The sequence below is a fragment of the Mytilus edulis genome, chromosome 4, assembly GCF_963676685.1.
Source record: "Mytilus edulis chromosome 4, xbMytEdul2.2, whole genome shotgun sequence".
Taxonomy (NCBI): Eukaryota; Metazoa; Mollusca; class Bivalvia; order Mytilida; family Mytilidae; genus Mytilus; species Mytilus edulis.
In genome coordinates, this window is record NC_092347.1 from 14350954 (window position 1) to 14373822 (window position 22869).

The 22869-nt window shown below is 31.6% G+C and overlaps 1 protein-coding gene across 10 annotated transcripts in view; it reads right to left on the reverse strand.

Moving 5' to 3' along the window:
* Positions 1-9619: 9619 nt before the first annotated feature.
* Positions 9620-22869, reverse strand: part of LOC139519034 (multiple C2 and transmembrane domain-containing protein 1-like) — a 98342-nt gene continuing 85092 nt past the window's right edge. For 9 of the 10 annotated variants that reach the window (XM_071310786.1, XM_071310793.1, XM_071310791.1 and 6 more), the window contains 6 exons: positions 21991-22116; positions 20831-20884; positions 16781-16887; positions 14757-14866; positions 14037-14134; positions 12588-13380 (listed from right to left, as the gene is read on the reverse strand). In XM_071310786.1, coding sequence (XP_071166887.1) covers positions 13324-13380; positions 14037-14134; positions 14757-14866; positions 16781-16887; positions 20831-20884; positions 21991-22116 — 552 coding nt within the window. In that variant the 3' untranslated portion in view covers positions 12588-13323. Of the gene's footprint in view, positions 11319-11523; positions 11862-12282; positions 13381-14036; positions 14135-14756; positions 14867-16780; positions 16888-20830; positions 20885-21990; positions 22117-22869 lie in introns of those variants that run through there. The other variant, XM_071310784.1, reaches the window with a different exon arrangement.

Sequence of the window (22869 nt, forward strand, 5' to 3'; positions counted from 1 at the left end):
ATTTGGGAGTAAAATACTATTCTATAAATAGAAGTATAATATTGTGCTAAAAACTTTAATTAAATAGAGAATAATACATGGCAAAATCCGTATCATATGTCGTATCATCCAGAGACATCAATATCAGCCCAAGGGCCTTTAGGCCCGAGGGATGATATTGGTCGAGGGTGATATGGCATGTGATACGGATTTTGCCATGTATTATACACTTTATCATATATTTCAACAGAAGAGTATTATATTATATGAACTGTTTTCTGATCCATAGCACTGGGTTACCTTCAGTTCTACTTTTGTTCTTGTTTCAAAGGCCTTAAAAGAACTGCTCAATTACTTATCAGAGTTCGCGAAATCTTTTTTCCCCTGTTGGTCCTTGCAGAAAATCTGCTGGTCCTCACTATTAATCTATTGAAAAATACTAAAACTGTGTCAGTCCTATGCAAAAGTTTGGTGGTGAAATCCTGAGGACTGACACTTTTCACGAACTCTGACTTATCCGAAGCATCTGGGTTACCTTACAATTTGCGTACTGTTGTTTTAAAAATATTTTGTTTATTATTGTATTAATTTGTGTGTTTTGTATTTTTCATAGTTGCATTTAGTGTGCCAAAAAATATGAAAACTTGACGTTCGTGACGTCCACATACAATATGAAAACTTGACGTTCGTGACGTCTCATACCAAACAATGACGTCATTCAAAAAATTTACCTATTTTGAGGAAAATTTTTCTTAAGCAAAAAATAAACCAAAACTAACTTTATGTAAAAAAAAAAAAAAAAAAAAAAAAGTAGGGGTGTGATAAAGGGTAGGGGTGTGATAAAGGGTATGCAATAAAGGGTAGGGGTGTGATAAAGGGTATGGGATAAAGGGTAGGGGTGTGATAAAGGGTATGCGATAAAGGGTAGGGGTGTGATAAAGGGTATGCGATAAAGGGTAGGGGTGTGATAAAGGGTATGCGATAAAGGGTAGGGGTGTGATAAAGGGTATGTGATAAAGGGTAGGGGTGTGATAAAGGGTATGCGATAAAGGGTAGGGGTGTGATAAAGGGTATGCGATAAAGAGTGCGCATCAAAGTTGCGCGATATGGATTAAACAGCAGGGTATTTATCACATATGCAAAACTACTGTATTTACTACTAAACATATGATAAATGTTGTTACTGATAGTCTTTTCCTACAATATACTATACAGTCTTTTCCAAATATATACTATGCATTGTTTATCTTGGAAAGATTATAAACCATGGTCTATATATAGGAAATGGAATTTTTAATTTGCATTCATATACAAGATATACAACCTTGTACTTGTCTGCTCATGTAAAGTTGCATAATTATTTGATACTGAAACCAATAGTCTTTCATGTTAAAATCTACAAGTCATGAAAATTTAAAATCAGACATAAAGCTAACTTAATATAGAGGTTTTTTCCCTGACCTCTTAACCTCAATCTCCTTTCATTATTTTGAGCTTTGTATCTTTGAATTCGGTTTTGTCAAGGAAAATTGTTAAATTTTATGAAAAGAATTGTCAAAATTCTTACATTATTACTGGCATTGAATTTCGTGAAATATGTTTGTCTATTTGAAAAGCAAATCTTTCCAATAGTGTTCAAAGGAATAATCTTTTTTTAGTTCTAGTCATAATTTATAAAGAAAAAACATTCATTTAGGAATATCTTAATTCTTTTGAAACAAGAATTGATTCTTTAATTTTCTTTGCTTAATTATTTCCATCAAAGTATCAGTTATGAAAAAATCAGTTGTTCTAAAAAAATGTTTACTTCGTTTGATGTTTTTATGTTAGAGGATAGGTTAAAAAATGTGCACGTATAATTTTGTTTTACTTTCACTACAGAACAGAGTATGTGTTTCCACAGTCTATATTTAGTTATATGCTACACAATGCAGTGTTATATCATGCTTATAATGTCAAATTTTCTGTTAAATTTATTAATAAATCAATTAAAAGAACTTCTTGAATTTGAATTCTAATTTGTGTCATAAAGGGCATGTGTTTGCAGATTTAAGCAAGGGAATATACAAAAATATATCACTAACCAAACAGCTGCATGTGTGTAGAACATTTTATATTGATATTATATAGTCAAGTTCAAATGACACTTGTCAGTCAAACTACTCCTATACTTTGTTATTAATTACAGAAAAAAAAAGATTTGAACTATCTAATTTGTCTTTCCGTCGTTCTACAACAAATACTTTTTATGGCCCAGCAACAAAGTTGTCGATGCCATATAGTTTTACCCTTGTCTGTCATTCAGTCATTCCACAACAAACCATTATAGGGATATTTTTTCTAAATGCCTTCAGATATTGGACTGAATTTTGGTATATGAGTTAACCATGATGAGTTAAAGATCAAGTTTTAGTTTCATTCCGCTCTGCAAATGTTTGCTGAAATAACGGGCTTTGGACTTTTGGTGAATTGTTGAAAATCACAGTTATATGGACTTTTTAGCTCACCTGGCCCAAAGGGCCAAGTGAGCTTTTCCCATCACTTTGCGTCCGGCGTCCGTCGTCGTCCGGCGTTAGCTTTTACAAAAATCTTCTCCTCTGAAACTACTGGGCCAAATCAAACCAAACTTGGCCACAATCATCATTGGGGTATCTAGTTTAAAAAATGTGTGGCGTGACCCGGTCAACCAACCAAGATGGCCGCCACAGCTAAAAATAGAACATAGGGGTAAAATGCAGTTTTTGGCTTATAACTCAAAAACCAAAGCATTTGGAGCAAATCTGACATGGGGGTAAAAATGTTTATCAGGTCAAGATCTATCTGCCCTGAAATTTTCAGATGAATCGGTCAATCGGTTGTTGGGTTGCTGCCCCTGAATTGGTAGTTTTGAGGAAATTTTGCTGTTTTTGGTTATTATCTTGAATATTATTATAGATAGAGATAAACTGTAAACAGCAATAATGTTCAGCAAAGTAAGATCTACAAATAAGTCAACATGACCAAAATGGTCAGTTGACCCGTTTAGGAGTTATTGCCCTTTATAGTCAATTTTTAACCATTTTTCGTTAATTAAAGTAATCTTTTACAAAAATCTTCTCCTCTGAAACTACTAGGCCCCAATCATCTTTGGGGTATCTAGTTTGAAAAATGTGTCTGATGACCTGGCCATTCAACCAAGATGGCAGCCACGGCTAAAAATAGAACATAGGGGTAAAATGCAGTTTTTGGCTTATAACTATGAAACCAAAGCATCTAGAGCAAATCTGACAAGAAGTTAAATTGTTAATCAAGTCAATATCTATCTGCCCTGAATTTTTCAGATGAGTTGGACAACTGGTTGTTGGGTTGCTGCCCTCCAATTGGTAATTTTTAAAGAAATTTTGCCGTTTTTGGTTATCTTGAATACTATTATAGATAGCGATAAACTGTAAACAGCAATAATGTTCAGCAAAGTAAGATCTACAAATAAGTCAACATGACCTAAATGGTCAATTGACCCCTTAAGGAGTTATTGCCCTTTATAGTCAATTTTTAACAATTTTCATTAATTTGGTAAATTTATGTAAATTTTTACCAAATATAGTTCTCTGTTACTAATGGGCAAAGTTCATTATAGATATAATTGTAAGAAGCAAAATCGTTCAGTAAAGTAAGAACTTCAAACACATCACCATCACCAAAATACAATTTTGTCATGAATCCATTTGTGTCCTTTGTTTAATATGCACATAGACCAAGGTGAGCGACACAGGCTCTTTAGAGCCTCTAGTTTTCTATATTCCTTTAGATATGCCAGTTATTTTTGGTATGTCAGTTAACCATGATGAGTTACAGATCAAGTTTAAGTTTATTTCTGCTCTGCTGATTATTGAAATTGCAGATTTTTCAACTTTTTGAGATGGGGCCATTCGTGTCGTTTCAACACAACTAGTTTTCTAAATTCCTTCACATATTAAGCTGATTTTTAGCATGTGGGTCAACTATGATGAGTTTCAGATCATATTAACATTTGGTTCTACTCCACTGATATTTTGCTAAAATTAAGGGCTTTGGACTTGGAAAATTTACAGACTTTTTTTCTAAACATCTTTGTGTATTTAACTGATTTTTAGTATGTGAGTCTACTATCTTTTTTATTTTAAAATTTTGAGAAAATAAACAATACAGACTTTCCACTCCTTAAAATTGCTTTAAGCTTTTTTTTAGAGCTTGCCGGTTCCTGTATATCCAACACATCATATTTTTTCAGAATTAGTATAGTGCTCTAGCATATGAGATATAAGTATTCATTCAAATCCATGGAAATAGAAGAGAGGCAAAAGATACCAAATGGATTCTGTAGTCATTTTGGTGCAGAGACTAGACAATAAAGTGTACAGATCAGAACCCTTTCGTATACTGTGCTTTAGTTATGTTGCTTCAGTGTACATATTAGATCCAGTTAAATCAGAGCTTATACTGTACTGCAGTCATTTTATTTCAGAGACTAGACAAAGTGTACAGATCAGACCCTTTCCATCAGAGCTTATACTCTGCTGAAGTCACTTTGGTTTAGTGAACAGATCAGATCCCTTTTAATCAGAGCTTATACTGTGCTGAAGTCACTGGTTTAGTGAACAGATCAGATCCCCTTTCAATCAGAGCTTATACTGTGCTGTAGTCATTTTGGTTCAGTGAAAAGATTAGATCCCTTTCAATCAGAGCTTATACTGTGCTGAAGTCACTTTGGTTTAGTGAACAGATCAGATCCCTTTCAATCAGAGCTTATACTGTGCTGTAGGCATTTTGGTTTAGTGAATAGATTAGATCCCTTTCAATCAGAGCTTACACTGTGTTGTAGTCATTTTGGTTCAGTGAATAGATTAGATCCCTTTCAATCAGAGCTAATACTGTGCTGTAGTCATTTTGGTTCAGTGAATAGATCCCTTTCAATCAGAGCTTATACTGTGCTGTAATCATTTTGGTTCAGTGAATAGATCAGATCCTTGTCAATAAGAGCTTATACTGTGCTGTAGTCACTTTGGTTCAGTGAACAGATCAGATCCTTGTCAATAAGAGCTTATACTGTGCTGTAGTCATTCTGGTTCAGTGAATAGATTAGATCCCTTTCAATAAGAGCTTATACTGTGATGTAGACATTTTGGTTGAGTGAATAGATCAGATCAATTTCAATAAGAGCTTATACTGTGCTGTAGTCATGTTGGTTCAGTGAACAGATCAGACCCTTTTAATCAGAGCTTATACTGTGCTGTAGTCATTTTGGTTCAGTGAACAGATCAGATCCTTGTCAATAAGAGCTTATACTGTGCTGTAGTCATTTTGGTTCAGTGAATAGATTAGATCCCTTTCAATCAGAGCTTATACTGTGCTGTAGTCATTTTGGTTGAGTGAACAGATCAGACCCTTTTAATCAGAGCTTATACTGTGCTGTAGTCATTTTGGTTCAGTGAATAGTTTAGATCCCTTTTAATCAGAGCTTATACTGTGCTGTAGTCATTTTGGTTCAGTGAACAGATCAGATCCTTGTCAATAAGAGCTTATACTGTGCTGTAGTCACTTTGGTTCAGTGAACAGATCAGATCCTTGTCAATAAGAGCTTATACTGTGCTGTAGTCATTCTGGTTCAGTGAATAGATTAGATCCCTTTCAATCAGAGCTTATACTGTGCTGTAGTCATTTTGGTTGAGTTAACAGATCAGACCCTTGTCAATAAGAGCTTATACTGTGATTTAGTCACTTTGGTTCAGTGAACAGATCAGACCCTTTCAATCAGAGCTTATACTGTGGTGTTATCATTTTAGTGTACAGATCAGACCCTTTTGATCAGAGCTTGTACAATGCTGAAGTCATTTTAGTGTACAAATTAGACCCTTTAAATTGTAGTTTATACTGTATTCATTTTATCATTTTGGAATTTTGGATGCCAAACGTTTTTTTCTGTAGTAAAATTTATGGGAGTAAACTACACCTGCCACATCTGCTCTGTTTTTGGAAAGTTTGCTATAGCTTGCTATAGAAACAGACCAAAACACAAAAAACTTAACACTGAGCAATGAACCGTGAAAATGAGGTCAAGGCTAAATAAAACCTGTGAGACTGACATGTACATCATAAAATACTTCAATACACAAAATATAGTTGACCTATTGCATATAGTATTAGAAAAAAAGACAAAACTCAAAAACTTAAATTTGACCACTGAACCATGAAAATGGGGTCAAGGTCAGATGACACCTGCCAGCTAGACATGTACACCTGACAATCATTCCATGCATCAAATATAGTTGACCTATTGCATACAGTATAAGAAAAACAGACCAAAACACAAAATATTAACTTTAACCACTGAACCATGAAAATGAGGTCAAGGTCAGATGATACCTGCCAGTTGGACATGTACACCTTACAATACTTCCATACACCGAATATACTTGACCTATTGCTTATAGTACCTGAGATATGGACTTGACCACCAAAACTTAACCTTGTTCACTGATCCATGAAATGAGGTTGAGGTCAAGTGAACTGTCTGACAGACATGAGGACCTTGCAAGGTACGCACATACCAAATATAGTTATACTACTACTCATAGTAAGAGAGAAATTAACATTACAAAAAATCTTAACTTTTTTTTCAAGTAGTCACTGAACCATGAAAATGAGGTCAAGAACAATGGACATATTTTACATGCCAGACAGACTTGAACACCTCACAATCATTCCACACACAATATATAGTTTACCTTTTGCTTACAGTACTTGATTGATTGATTATTGGTTGCTTTACGCCGCATTAGCACAAAAAGGCTATATCGCGGCGACTTACAGTACTTGACAAACAGACCAAAACACAAAAACTTAACATTGATTAATGAATCGTGAAAATGAGGTCAAGGTTGGGTGAAATCTGCCAGACTACCTACTAGTATTCAATCTTTCCATGCACCATATATAGTTGACCTTCTGCTTATAGAATTTGAGAAAACGGACCTAATCACATAACTTTAACCTTGATCACTGATCCATGAAATGAGGTTGAGGTAAGTTGAACTCTGTCTGACAGACCTGTATAAGTTGCAAGTAAACTACATACCAAATATAGTTATCCTATTACTCTTAACAAGTGAGGAATTCACGTAACAATAAAAACTAGATGTGTCAAAAACGACACGAATGACCCTGTTCTAAACATTTGAAAAATCTGCAATTTCAACAACACATGCGGACACAAACAAGATGGTAGTCTCACATATACTAAATCTGCTCAAAATCTAAAGGCCTTAAAAAAAACATATAACTGAGACTTTCTACAATTTCTCAAAGTCCAAAGCCCGTAATTTCAACAAAAATTAGTGAAGCGGAGCAAAACTCAGACTTGATCTGTAACTCATCATGGTTACCTCACATACTAAAAATCAGTCCAATATCTGAAAGCGTTTAGAAAAAAAGTCTGTATAACTGTGATTTTTAACAATTTATCAAAGCCTGATATTTCAACAAACATTTGCAGAGCGGAATGAAACTCAAAATTGATCTGCAACTCATCATGGTTAACTCACATACCAAAAATCAGTCCAATATCTAAAGCTGTTTAGAAAAAAAACCCACATAATGGTTTGTTGTGGAATGACGGAATTACGGAATTTCAGAATTACAGAATTATGGAATTTCGGACAAGGGTAAAACTATATGTCCACGACAACTTTGTTGCGGGCCATAAAAATTGTTTAGCAGTCGCTGAACCATGAAAATGAGGTCAAAGACAATGAATATATGATTGATTGTAACTTTGTAACATAAAGTATCCGCAAACCAGATATGAAGCATCAAGGTCTTCTTATGTCTGAAATTTAAAGCTTTATACAAATAGTTTTCATAGCTGCCATAGGATAGTAATACCTATGTCACACTACAGAAAAGTCACAGGCAAAACAAAAACTGTAGTTCTGTAAACATGAAATTTTTGTGCAGTGGTTATATTTGCTTATTTCTTTGATCAACTCAAACAGGTGATAATATCCTCCACAAAAATTGTTTATACAAATTAACAATTTGTATGTCATGGGTATATACTCATTGTTAGAGGGACATTTAACCTCGAGGCGAAGAATTTATGAATTCAAATTGAATTGCCAATATAACAACACATAAAAATCTCCAAATTAAACAGTAACTAGTAATCATCTTGCATATGACTACCATCAGCTCGGAAGTTAATGAGACTGTCATCAAAGTGAGAGGGTTAGCGCTATAAAACCAGGTTTAATCCACCATTTTCTACATTTGAAAATGCCTGTACCAAGTCAGGAATATGACAGTTCTTGTCCATTCGTTTTTGATGCGTTTTGTTATTTGATTTTGCCATGTGATTATGGACTTTCCGAATAGATTTTCCTCTAAGTTCAGTATTTTTGTGATTTTACTTTTTGCTAACTAATATAAAATGAAGAAATATTGCATATATATTTTAATTTTTCATGGCTTCCACCTTAAAAAATTCAAAAAAAATAATAACAATAACAAATAAATAACAAGAAGTGACTATTACACATGTAAATTTGTACTTTGTATGTGACTAATACACATGTAAATTTGTACTTTGTATGGATTACATTTTATCTGTAAACATTTATTCACCAAATACATTTACCAAAAATCTTCAAAAAGAGGACTTCATACATATATACATTTGTACTGGATCAAATGCAAATCTTCAAAAAGAGGACTTCATGCATATATACATTTGTACTGGATCAAATGCAAATTTTGAAAATAAAATTTGCAAATTTAAATGATGATCATAACATAAGCATTACTGAGCAGTTCTGGATTTCTGTTATAAACACGATTATTACATGTTAAAATTAATGACTGATTGATGGATGCTTTAAATAAAAGAAGACAATCCCAGAAGACTGAATCCTTTTCTTTAGCATACAAATGTTTCAACCATTAGAGTATCAATGTTTCTCTTCACTAGTCTGGGCTATTTTCTAAAACATTTTGTCAAAATTAAATATTGAAGGTTTGATTTAATGCCCACTTCATAGGTTATGCAGCAGAGATAATAAATCACCAGTTAATTCAGTATAATAGTGTAATTGCACAAAACTGTGACAAACTATTCGGTTCATCAATACTGAGCAATAATGTAGAGCATAAACATTTCCCAAAGAGATTTTCAGTAGGTGTATATTGTGTTTGTATCTATTCAATGACAAAACAATCATTTTGAACAAGGCAATAAGTAAAAATGTTTCAGATTTTTACCAATTATTTTTTTTCTTCTGAAAATCCCACTTAACACAGTTAAAATTCGTCACTGAAGCATGGCTTATATTTACACTTTGTGAATGTCTAGCTTTTGAAATTGAAAAATGAAAATCATACATTTGAAAATAATTTGGATGAATATACAGAACAAATTAAGCAATAAAATGTATCTTCTCCTTTAGAATTTCTCAGGTTATATACAATATAAGGAGATGTGGTATGATTGTCAATGAGACAACTATCCAACAAAGCCTAAACGATGTTACTTTTAGAAACTACAGATTACTGTATGGCTATCAACAATGAACAAAACTCATACTTTATAGTAGGCTATAAAAGGCCCCAACAAGATAAAATTGGAAACAAATAAATAGGATTATCTTTTAATTACCGGTAGATTATCTGACAATGATTCCCTTCAACGTTTTGTTCTATAATAAAAATAATCAGATTTATTCTATAAATTCTGATCTTTGGTCAAAGAAATTATTGCACACTGAGTAATAAAAACAAAACTAATTCTACTTATACTGTTTTCTTACATTTGATTAGTAGCTTTAATTGCACTTAATTGTATAATATATACCCAGTAAAGATAACTATTACAAACTAAATATGATCTAATGTTAATGAGGTAGTATTCTTACTTTAGTTCATCAAGTTTTGTTTTATTTACTTTCGACTAGAAAACAAATTTGTTCTCAACACTTATGTGTTGACATAAATTATCATTGAGATGGTCACAATTATAAATTATCTGTTAACAAAACTTAATTTTACGAAATACTAAGGATTTTCTAACCCAGGATTAGATAAACCTTGGCTGTAATTTGCAAAACCTCTCAGAATTTTGGATTCTCAATACTTCATTTGCATTTTTACCTTTTTCTATTTTAGTGACAATGAGTCTTTTGAAGACAAAACACATATCTGGCATACATGATATGCATATTTAGTCTAATTAAACCTCAAACAACTATATTTTTAAAAATCCCATCTTTTCAAAGATAGATCATTTTTTGAGCAAAAAAACAAAAAAAAAACCCACTTTTTTATAAGTAAAAAACAGCTCTTTAGAACCAAATCCATTGAGACCAAGGAAAATATGATATGAAAGAAAAAAAAATCTTTGCTTAAATATAGTTCAGTTCAAAGGTAACACATTTGACCTTCAAAGTGTGGAATGTCAATGGATGCTAGTCTGAGATATCTACAACACTAATGAAATGAGACATGATTATAGGAAGTATACATTCCTTTCAAAAAATGTTGTCCTTTTTTATCAAAAATGTTAACCTCCAATAAAAAGGTAATTATGCTATCTCTGTGAGGTTGGGTTATTTTATCAGGATTTCTGCAAGTGTATGTTGTTTTATAATAAACTGAAAACATTTTCCTTTCTGGTATAATTGGCTGTCCAAACATAATTGTTTAGGTTTTTTAAAATTTAAGCTTATTACGCTGTTATTGCTTTGAATTTTAGCTGAAACAAAAAATGACATGTTTGCCTACATAAGATAATGAGAAGTACTACACTGTAGTAACTACAGTCATCTCAATGCTCTATGCCAGTAAAATAATCATAAATAAGATATGTTGCTAACATGAGTTCTGTAGTACAGACATAATTAAGTATACAAAATAATCAATTATACATTATATTATGGGAATTATGTAAAATGGGAATAATCTCAATACAAAATAATGCAATAAATAGTATAAATAGCATTTATACATTGCAAATTAAAAATTTCTTACACAAAAACACATGTTCCTCTCTTTACTCTTGTTAAATTGGTACATATACCAGATATCAACTCCTTTACAAGAAATTGAGGTTAACAAATTGAAGAAATGCACTTCTACACATGATCATATTATGAAATAATTATGTCCTGTTTCTGTTTGAAAGTAAAATGTATGAAATTTCACATCAACAATCTTTGCTGAAGTGGTAAAACCAAAGTTTTTTTTATACAAAACAAGAATGTGTCCCCAGTACACGAATGCCCCACTCGCACTATCATTTTCCATGTTCAGTGGACCATGACATTGGGGTAAAAACTCTAATTTGGCATTAAAATTAGAAAGATCATATCATAGGGAACATGTGTACCAAGTTTGAAGTCGATTCGACGTCAACTTCATCAAAAACTACCTTGACCAAAAACTTTAACCTGAAGCGGGACAGACGGACGGATGGACGGACGAACAGACGAACGGACGCACAGACCAGAAAACATAATGTCCCCCTACTATCGTAGGTGGGGCATAAAGTACATCTGCACAAGGCATAAAGCAATTTACATTTCTAGTTAAATTCATGTTATTCTAAAGTAAAATGCAGGAGAACACACTCAGACAAACTTTTTGTTGTGGACAAACAAACAAGTGAACAGGACAAAAACAATATATCTCATTTTACAGATAAGGAACATAGTAAAAAACTGACAAAAAATATTCAATATACACATCTACTAAGACACATGGTTAAAATGGATATCTCATACAAAGAATCGTATTGATAATGGTTAAGATATACAACTTCTTAAGAATTTATCCTTATTTCACAAATAGAGTACTACAACCAGACAATATCATTATTTATCCTGATTTAGAGTAATTTCTCGCAATTTGATTGGCTGATATTGTCCTAATAAATTTCAGTACAATTTTTTATCATGTCAATTGGAATTATCTCCCTTATTTATTACGTCAATTGAAATTATCTCCCTTATACCATTGACCTAATAAAAAAAATGAGTTGCTTTAATCATAATATTTTTTTTATTTTTCATAGTTTTAGATTAAATATCTAAAATATATTTGTTGATGTTTTAAAATTTAATTTCAATATAATAATATGTAATATAACAAAATCAGGATGAATTCGTTACACAGTGTTCAATTGTCCTAATACGCAATTTATCGGGTCAATAAAATTCATATCGGGTTTGGCTTCGCCTCACCCGATATGAATTTTATTGACCCGATAAATTCTCGTATTAGGACAATTGCACACTGTGTAACTAATAGTGTATAATTTGTCAACCCTGATCAGAAATTATACAGCCTTTTATGAAATATGAACCTAGTTGTTTAAAGAGGACAGGGGCTATGTCTAGTAGCTGGTTTTCAATCAACTACTTCACAACACTAGCAGTGCTTTGATTTTTGATACTGAATAACAGAATGAGATTCCATTTAAGCTGCCAATAGTATTATTTATATAATATACATATACAGTGCATATATATTTTTGGGACATGTCATACAATACAAAATGGTCCTCAGACTAATACTTGAAAGAACAAGACAATTAATTTGAAAATGCATGGAATTAATTATCTATTGATTAAATCTTAAGTCAAATAACCTAATAATGTTTTTGTTAAATAATAATTCCAATTTAAGAAAGTTTGGGGAACACAAAAATTCTAAAATTACCCATTAAATAGTCTTAAGGTAACATCTCTATTTGAACACAAATAATACGTGTATCTCAATCTAACCTAACTCAGATCTGTACCTAAGACATCATGATGAATTATCAGACCATTAATCAAGATGATAAGATTATTATGCAGCTATAATTAACAATATTTCATTATTAGAAAAAGACAAAAAAAAATTATGTCACAAAATTATTTACATTGATTTAATCCACTTTTTTTGTGGGGAACAAAAAATATGACTGTACATTACATTATTCAGTTGAGAACTTGAATTACTGATTATGCAAACAAAACCTTAAAATATTGAAATTTTGAATTCTTTATAAAAGAATTCTGCAAACTGTACCAGCAGTTAGACAGCATATACAACAGGGACCTCTTTTTCAAAATATCTACAGAAAAAAAATTGTTTCTAACAAACTATTTGTTCTATATTTAACAATTAATTTGAATCTTAAGATTATTTGTGAAAAGAGTCCTTGTATCTACAGAAAACATAAAAGGAATAACCAAGTTTGAGTTCATTGAGGAACATAGTATAAAAGTTAATGAGCAAATGTAGCACAACCATTGTTCAGTATTGGTTCTGTATAAATATCACATGGTTTCACAAATTTCAAGATCTCTTCTTCTTCAAGTTAGGAATATCTGGTCTTAGCTCTTTATATTGCACCTGAAAATTATAAAAACAGTAGCTTACTCTTAAAAGTACAGATAAACATTGCTAAAGAAGTATTTTTATATTTTCTAAATACAACCTTTTTAACACATGTTATACAGTTGCAACTAATATTCTTTATTGATATCAATTTTTATCTTTTTTTCCAATTTGAAGCACTTTACACTCAACTTTTTACTTTGATCGATGAAACGAACTACACAGACCAATAAGAAACAGATGCATCTAGTTTAAGAATTAAAGGTTAATCTTTATAAAGAACTGACACAGTCTACATCTATGATGATCCTCATGCTCAAGAACTCTTTTACAATCTTTCGAAATATGGTATCAAATATCTTGGTTATACTAGAATGCAATACATACTGAAAATATTCAAACATGAAATTGATTGGCCATGGTAGCTAAATTGTTTTACATTGCACCTGATACCATAAAAGAAGTTAATGAAATCACAATTACTTTCAGAGATTTAGAATGATAAACTCAAGGTCATCAGTAATAGGTTTCATCTTATTTCGGCCATGAAAAATCATCTTATTTTCAGATACTATAAGTTGTTAGCAGGACCATTTTGATAACCACTATGTATTTTTACATATCATACAGATTTTTCTATGATGAAGAAATTTTACAGCTTTGATACTGACCAATTCACTGTCTGAAGGAACACGTGACAAAAAGTCCAACAATTCATTGTTTGGTATCGCATTAGGTGCTCGTAACTTCTTGGTAAATTTGTTGATTCCTAAAATGAGATCATAGACCATGATTACAATACAAGTTTGGAACTTTTCTCAAATCTTCAATACGTAAATACAAATAAATATATTGTAACTTACAAAATTATGTCTAATTAAAAATCAGAGACATTATGAAAACTTAAAAGAATTGATAGAAAACAATAACTGACAAGATTGATGTAAAACCTAATATCAGTAATGTAATTTAAAAACTTTATCCATTATTCAATGAACCATGAAATATGGGTAATATCACTTTCATCTCGTAGAATAGTCAATATCTCAAAATCTGCACAAAATCACTATATGACTAAATGTCTCATAGTGACTTTGATGATAGAAGTTTTTAATGTTCTTGACTGGCTATACAGCCCTTGCCCAGTCGGTAGTGACTTTGAAATGGCTGCAGAGGCATATAATTAAACATGAATTAACGTGGGTACCCCAATAGTACAGACAACCTAAAAAAAATACTACCGGTATATTCAAATTACCTTATAGTAAAATTAAAATAGTTTACCAATATGAAACTCGTCAAAGGTTTTTTATGAAAGTAAGCCAAGGCCATCTTTATATATTGTACTGGTATTTAACTTCCTATGGTATCAGGTAAGTGATAAAACTTACCCCAGAGCATAACTAGTACTCTGACTGGTATAAAATATAATATCACAGCACCAACACTGAGCAGAATAACAGCAAATGTAGACAGCCATGGTACTGTCCAATTAAAGGTACTGTAAATATAATCATAATTTAGTTTAGACTTTCAAGGACTCTTGTTCACTTTTATACTCAGAAGTTCTCAGAGTCATATTCATATCTCTATAATCTTTTTAATTTTTTTTTTGGTTTCCTTTATTCTTAAATCAAAAGTATTTGGACTCAGACAAAGTTCAGATGATTTGTTTTATTGGTTTTTATCTAAAAGTCCTACTACAACATTGGTGGTGCACCTGATAGAAGCAGAAACTACAGATAAGGCATACGATTACAGAATCAATGTTGTTTTTTTTTTATCAGATACTGTGGATTCATTATAATTCGTTGGATACCAATTTTCGTGGATTTCGTGGGCACAGTCAAACCACGAAATTAAATATTCAACGAATGATAATTTTTCTATAGGTTTGTATGCAGACTTCAGCAAAACCACGAAAATAAATATCCACGAATATGCAAGTTTTTCTTAATCCACGAAAATTGGTATCCACGAAAATAAATGAATCCACAGTAATTATAACACTCATTACATAGAAGTTGTGGTACACTTTAGATAAAATGTCTTATTGTATGTATATTTACATAAATTCAATAATTTACAACATAAAGCGTTTTAAAGTATAACCTGTCACACAAGGAAGTTGCAAATATGGATATAGAGGAAAATGTGGAAGTGATAATTTGAACTAGCCATGAAACAAGAGGCTCTCAAGAGCCTGAATCGCTCACCTGAATTTTTTTGGTTTAATCTCTCATCAATGATTATTTTGGCTTTTCAATTTATTTAAATGTTCTTTGAATCGTCCTATTTTCTTCAAAAGCAAAAAAAAATCATTTTCTCCTATGTTCTATTTTAGCCATAGGAGCTATGTTTCTTGACATACAAGGAAATGAAATATAAAATTTATACTAGATACTCTGAAACTCTAAAACTCATTTAGCCTAAGTTTGGCTGAAATTGATACAGCAGTTTCAAAGGAGAAGATTTTTTAAAGTAAGTCAACATGATGAACAAATTGTGAAAAAAAGTCTTTAAAGGGCAATAACTCCTTAAGAGGTCAATTGACAATTTTGGTCAAATTGACTTATTTGTAGATCTTACTTTGCTTAACATTTTTGCTATTAAAAGTTTATCTGTATCTATAATAATATTCAAGATAATGACCAAAAACTGCAAAATTTCCTTAAAATTACCAATTAAGTGGCAGCAACCCAACAATGGTTTGTTTGATTCATCTGAAAATTTCAGGGCTGATAGATCTTGACCTAATGAACATTTTTACCCCACGTCAGATTTGCTCTAAATGCTTTCGTTTTTGAGATATAAGCCAAAAACTGCATTTGACCCCTATGTTCTATTTTAAGTAACGGCGGCCATGTTTTTTGACGGATCAAAAATCGAAGCACACACTTTGTGCAGGATACTCTAAGGAACAATCATGCTAAGTTTCATTCAAATCCATTCAGTAGTTTCAGAGGAGAAGATGTTTGAAAAATTGTTAACGACGACGACGACGACGACGGACGCCAAGTGATGAGAAAAGCTCACATGGCCTTTTAGGCCAGGTGAGCTAAAAAGAACAATATGTTCCTTTGTAGACTCTCTTAAGGGTAATACATAAAACTACAGGGAGATAACTCTTTAAAATCAGCTGAACGTTTTAGTTACATTTTATTGTTAAGGACATATATTAAGCTTCTCAATGATCCAAATTAGTTTTTGTCAAACTGCTATATATCTAGTGAAATTTTTACGCTTAAGTGTGTGGTTCAATTTTTTTGAAACTTTTATATTTTTGTCAAAGGGTCAAAGTTAATATTTTGTCAAAATTTTAAGAAAATTAAACAAGCCAAATTGATTTTAGTCAAAGTGTTTGGTACCACCTTAACTTCCAACTCTATACATTACAACAGATTTGTTTCCTTACTTTTTAAATCTTTCACCGAGCGATGCCACCATGTCCATTCCTTGTTGTACCTGTAGACATACTTCCTGGGCAGCTTTGTATATCTCATGAACACTCTTCTTCTCATCCTAATGTGCAAACATAAATACATAATTCAAAATGGCTCAGACATTTACCATTAATATTAATAAAACTTTAAGAAAGGAAGACAACTTGAAGCCAATATTAAAGATAATTATTGGTTATTTGTAAGAGTATATGAATATATGCAGCCCACTGAAGAGAAAACATGCCTAAAAATAGAATTGTAAAATACACACTTTTTTTTCCTTTTCTACTTCATAGCATATTTTACATATTTCAACAAAAAGATTGGGTTTTGCATATGCAATAACTGCACTAAGTCCCTTTAAGTTATCATATTTTTTGTCAAAAGGAATAACATTGTTTTTTTCCCCCTACTCTCAATGACATCACACGCCTTAATTCCATGAAATAATGGCAGATGAAGAAAATTCTTGTTTTAATTGTCAATGTTCATTAAGCAAGAAAAGGACACCTACACTGAAAGTAAAACCAACATTCAGATAATCGAATGAACAATGTCATGTATGTATCTTGTCAGATACTAATTCAACATTAACCTCTTTTAAGCATTTAATAAAATAATATGTCCTTTTGCATGCATATCAGCCCTGGTATCATTCATTGACCCATAAGATCCCTCGGCTTGCACCTCAGTCTGATATTGAGTCTCAGAATGAAACAAGAGATAGTAATGCCAAAGATCTGTTATAATCCTCAAATATAGAATTGTGAATTATGATATTTTTATAAACTTCATAAATAATATCTATATCATAGTACATGTGTTGAATATGATATTAATGTCATTAGAAAAGATTAAATAACAAATATATAATTTATAAATAGTTATTGCACCCTTAAATGTACTATGTCTAAAAATAATATAGAACAAAAATGTGTCCCAAGTACATGGATGCCCCATCTGCACTATCATTTTCTATTTTCAATGGACCGTGAAAATGAGGAAAATCTCTAATTTGGCATTTAAATTAGAAAGATCATATCATAGGGAACATGTTTACTAAGTAAGTTGATTGGACTTCAACCTCATCAAAAACTACATTGACCAAAAACTTTAACCTGAACTTTGCACTATCATTTTCTATGTTCATTGGACCGTGAAAATGGGATAAAACCTTGTTTGGCATTAAAGGGGGTCTCATTGGGGGGTTCCAATCCTGGATCCCACTTACTGTTTTGTGGGATTCCCGTATCCCGCTTACACTATGTACGTAAGCAATTCTCATTTTTTTTGTCATTTCCTGGGTCCTGCTAGACCTCATTTCCCGTTTTCCCGACACAATAATTTGACATTCAGGTGTCACGCTTACAAACAAATCGACAATCCCTCGTCACGCTTAGACCCCAATGAGACCGACATTAAAATTAGAAAGATCATATCATAGGGAACATGTTTACTAAGTTTCAAGTTGATTGGACTTCAACCTCATCAAAAACTACCTTGACCAAAAACTTTAAACTGAACTTTGCACTATCATTTTCTATGTTCATTGGATCGTGAAAATGGGATAAAATCTCTTATTTGGCATTAAAATTAGAAAGATCATATGATAGGAAACATGTTTACTAAGTTTCAAGTTGATTGGACTTCAACTTCATCAAAAACTACCTCGACCAAAAACTTTAACCTGAAGTGGGATGAACGGATGGACAAACAGACGTACGGACAGACACACAGACCAAAAAACATAATGCCCATAAATGGGGCATAAGATGGAGGCACAGGCCAAAAAACATAATGCCAAATAAATGGGGCATCAAAATACCCTAAGAAAAGAAATATTGGGAGTTATTGACAGAACATAATTGAACAAATGTAAATTGTTTTTTCAACAAAACAATCTGAGGACTTAAAAAAATCTGGAACCAAAACCAAATTCTCTCACCTTTTAAGAAGATAAAATAATCTCTAAATTTCTAAATGTCTGTACCCTGTTTCTAAAAATTCTAGATTTTCAGTTTTTCAGTTCAATAAATGACATCTAATCATTTTAATAATCTGTCTGCATGAAATTTTACAATTTTTAAGAGTATGATTTAGTAATACATGATATCTAGCAATAAGTGAGAGAAACACCATACATCAGAGAGTGATTGTACTATAAGAGTTTTAGGAAAAGAGAGGGTGAGAAGTGAGATATTATTATCAAGCAGAATTATTAAGCAAACCCCAGCTCAAACGGTTAGAATGTCAATAAACCAGACACAAATACAGGAAACAGTTCTTCAAACAGTTATTCAGGGCATATGAAAATGAAACTTGAAAAAAACGTTTCTAATATATATTTTTGATAAATTTTAAATTCTTTCTGAAAAAGACTTCATTTTTAAAATTCCCCAAAAATACTAAAATCCCCCAGTTCTAAATGTTTGCAATAACTCGTCTAAAAATATTCAATAACTATAGTTTTCTATGAAATTTGATCATGTAAGATTTACTAGATGAAGTGTAATTAAAATGTTCCTGAATAAACTGTTTTGTCTGGGAAATTATAACCATGTAATTAAATCGTTGTTAGAAAGTTGAGGTGCAGATAGGCGTAAACTACCTGAAGAATTAATTTACCTTTTTCTGCAAATAAAAAAATATGAAAATGTTAATCCTTTATTTAAAACCTACACTGAATATGTTAATCTAAGAGTTTCCTACATTCTAATAGCTTGATTCCTAGAAAATGTAACAATCAAGTACAATATTTTGTGTAGATTTACTAAATATAAAAAGTTTTGCTATGTAATTAGCTCATAGAATGATGTAAAAAAATATTTTGCACAAGCTGACTTCATTGTCTTAAGAAGAATGCCCTTATACTTTTAGTGGGAAATAAAATACTCTTTAATAGTGCTTCAGGCAAAGTCTAGATAAAAATGAAAAGCAGAACATATTTTTCAAAAAGCAAAAGATAGACAACTTAAATTTGAAGTTTCTAAGATTTACTATTTTATAGTTTTGCATAATATTGCTGTAGACTTAATCCTAATATAACTTTTTCAAAAACAACTCTTGGGTTTTATTTGGAGAAAACGTTCAATTTATTTTAAATAAAATCTACATATTTTCGAATTTTGACTATATTTAAACAAAAAAATACCCTTAGCTATAGTAACTCATCTAATATGACAGTGAATTAACATACAAGTATTTTGTTAATAATTTGTCATGCACCTCCATTCTTCACAAGTTCCCCAACCAATATACAGTACACCCAACCAATATACAGTACACCTACTATATTTATACAACAGTAATAGTGATAAGATATTTTTGGTTATCAAACGTTGATGTTAATTCAATCATCTCAAACAATGTATATATATTTTCCATGCTTCAAACAGCTTGTATTCTTGGTAGAACAATACATAGTTCATACTATTCAAAACAATGTTCAATTGGTTTCTGATAAGTGAAAATTAATTCAGATGGATTAAACAAAAATAGATAATAAATTAATTTAAATGATCTTTTCAAATCCAAGTTAGAGTCATGAAATACAATTCAGGACCTTATCAATAAAGGTCTGACAAGGAAAGCACACCATTTAAACATTGTTTCCCTTTGTGTTTTTTTTTGTGTCTGTTAATATTTGTTTCTTAATTTTTTATATCCTAAACAAACACATTTTGGGTGTTGCACCTTATTTCAAAGTTTTAAAGTAAAATTGTAAAGAAATAATGAACATTTTGTAAGACAACAAACTGTAATTTTATAAATTATTGCAGTGTTTTTTATTATTGTGAAAAATGTGACAGGGTTATAATCGCAATAATTTAAACTTGCTTCTCGATTATTTATATGAATTAAACAGGATTTTTCTCAATATTGCAAAAATTAAAATAGCATTTTAGTCTTAAATTACAAAATCACAATAATAAATGCATGCTAAAATTTCTGAATTTACAGTAAAACAACATTGAAAATATTTGTATCAATTGTTGGTTTTCTGTCAATCTATGGTTACCTACCTTTTCCAATTTTGTTTCATCGTCATCATCATCATCATCTTCATCTACATATAACTGTAAAAAAATAGATCAAGAACATAGAAATAAAAATCATCTTTCTATGTTGTGATGTTACACTATTGGTTTAGATAAGGGTGAAGGTTTGGTACCATTAAAATGTTTAAACCCGCTGCAATTGTTTGCACCTGTCCTAAGTCAGGAATCTGATGTTCATTAGTTGTCGTTTGTTGATGTAGTTAATAAGTGTTTCTCATTTCTTGTTTTTTATATAGATTAGACCGTTGGTTTTCCCTTTAAATGGTTTTACACTAGTTGGGGCCCAATTTTTTGGGGCCCTTTATAGCTTGCTGTTCAGTGTGAGCCAAAGCTCCATGTTGAAGACCATACTAAGACCATTAACAGTTTACTTTTATAAATTGTGACATGGATAGAGAGTTGTCTCATTGGCACTCATACCTGATCTTCTTATATCTATATAAAATATTTAAATCAAATGTTTGGTTGGTTAAGTTGCTTGTCCTCTCTCTCATGGATGATAGAAATGAATCTTATTCTAAAAATACCCAATCCTGGGTCACTGAATTTTACTGAATCTAGGCCCAATTTAATTTCAATTCCTGTTTAGCTGAAAACTACTGGATCTCAATAACAAATATCCAGACAAATGTCATTTTAACTGTCTGTAAATCAAGGGTAACTGTCAAAATTCTGTTTATATCCATGTATAAATAGAAGCAATTGGTCCTTATTGTCTTTTTTTTTATAACTTCATCATAAAATTCTGTGCTGCTTCTAAGATTTTCTATTGTTATTTCTGATGAAAGCAGTTACAAATTGTCAAGGCTGATAATTTCCTTGCTCAGCAAAGGAGAGTGAAAGGAAAAATTATCGCTAGAAACTAAGTGTGCAGGTGGCCGTTGTCAATGAAACAACAAGGTCCTCATAGGTAAAATAGTGATCAACAGATTATCATTGGTTATCTCAACTCAAATGCTTTTCTCACTTTTGCCGTACTGGCTCAAATGAGAAGATTAATCTTTTTGAGATGATCAACAATAATCTATAATGATTTTATGGTTTCTTGTTTTCAACATGTGACAGACAATTGTGAAAAAAAAATTCAATGGAATTTAATTTTATTCTTAATCCTAAATACTTACATCATTTGCTGGTTCTGTAGAAAAAGCAGTTTGCATGGAAGAAAAGGCAAGATTCTTTAGGAAAACCAGTAATAATGTTATAGGCAGCATATAGGGCTCAAAAAACCATACTGCTACAAGATAGACCTACAAAATAGTAAATCATTTATAAGATTCTGATGATTTATTGACAATACATTCCGGGAGATAAATAATTCAATTCTAAAGTCATTATCTGAAAAAAAAAAATTCAATGACTTACAATAAAGGCAGTGATTGTCTTAGGTTTAGACTTACAATAAAGGCAGTGATTGTTCTAGGTTTAGACTTACAATAAAGGCAGTGATTGTTCTAGGTTTAGACTTACAATAAAGGCAGTGACTGTTCTAGATTTAGACTTACAATAAAGGCAGTGATTGTTCTAGGTTTAGACTTACAATAAAGGCAGTGATTGTTCTAGGTTTAGACTTACAATAAAGGCAGTGATTGTTCTAGGTTTAGACTTACAATGAAGGCAGTGATTGTTCTAGGTTTAGACTTACAATAAAGGCAGTGATTGTTCTAGGTTTAGACTTACAATAAAGGCAGTGATTGTTCCAGGTTTAGACTTACAATAAAGGCAGTGATTGTTCTAGGTTTAGACTTACAATAAAGGCAGTGATTGTTCTAGGTTTAGACTTACAATAAAGGCAGTGGTTGTCCTAGGTTTAGACTTACAATAAAGGCAGTGGTTGTCCTAGGTTTAGACTTACAATAAAGGCAGTGGTTGTCCTAGGTTTAGACTTACAATAAAGGCAGTGATTGTTCTAGGTTTAGACTTACAATAAAGGCCGTGATTGTTCTAGGTTTAGACTTACAATAAAGGCCGTGATTGTTCTAGGTTTAGACTTACAATAAAGG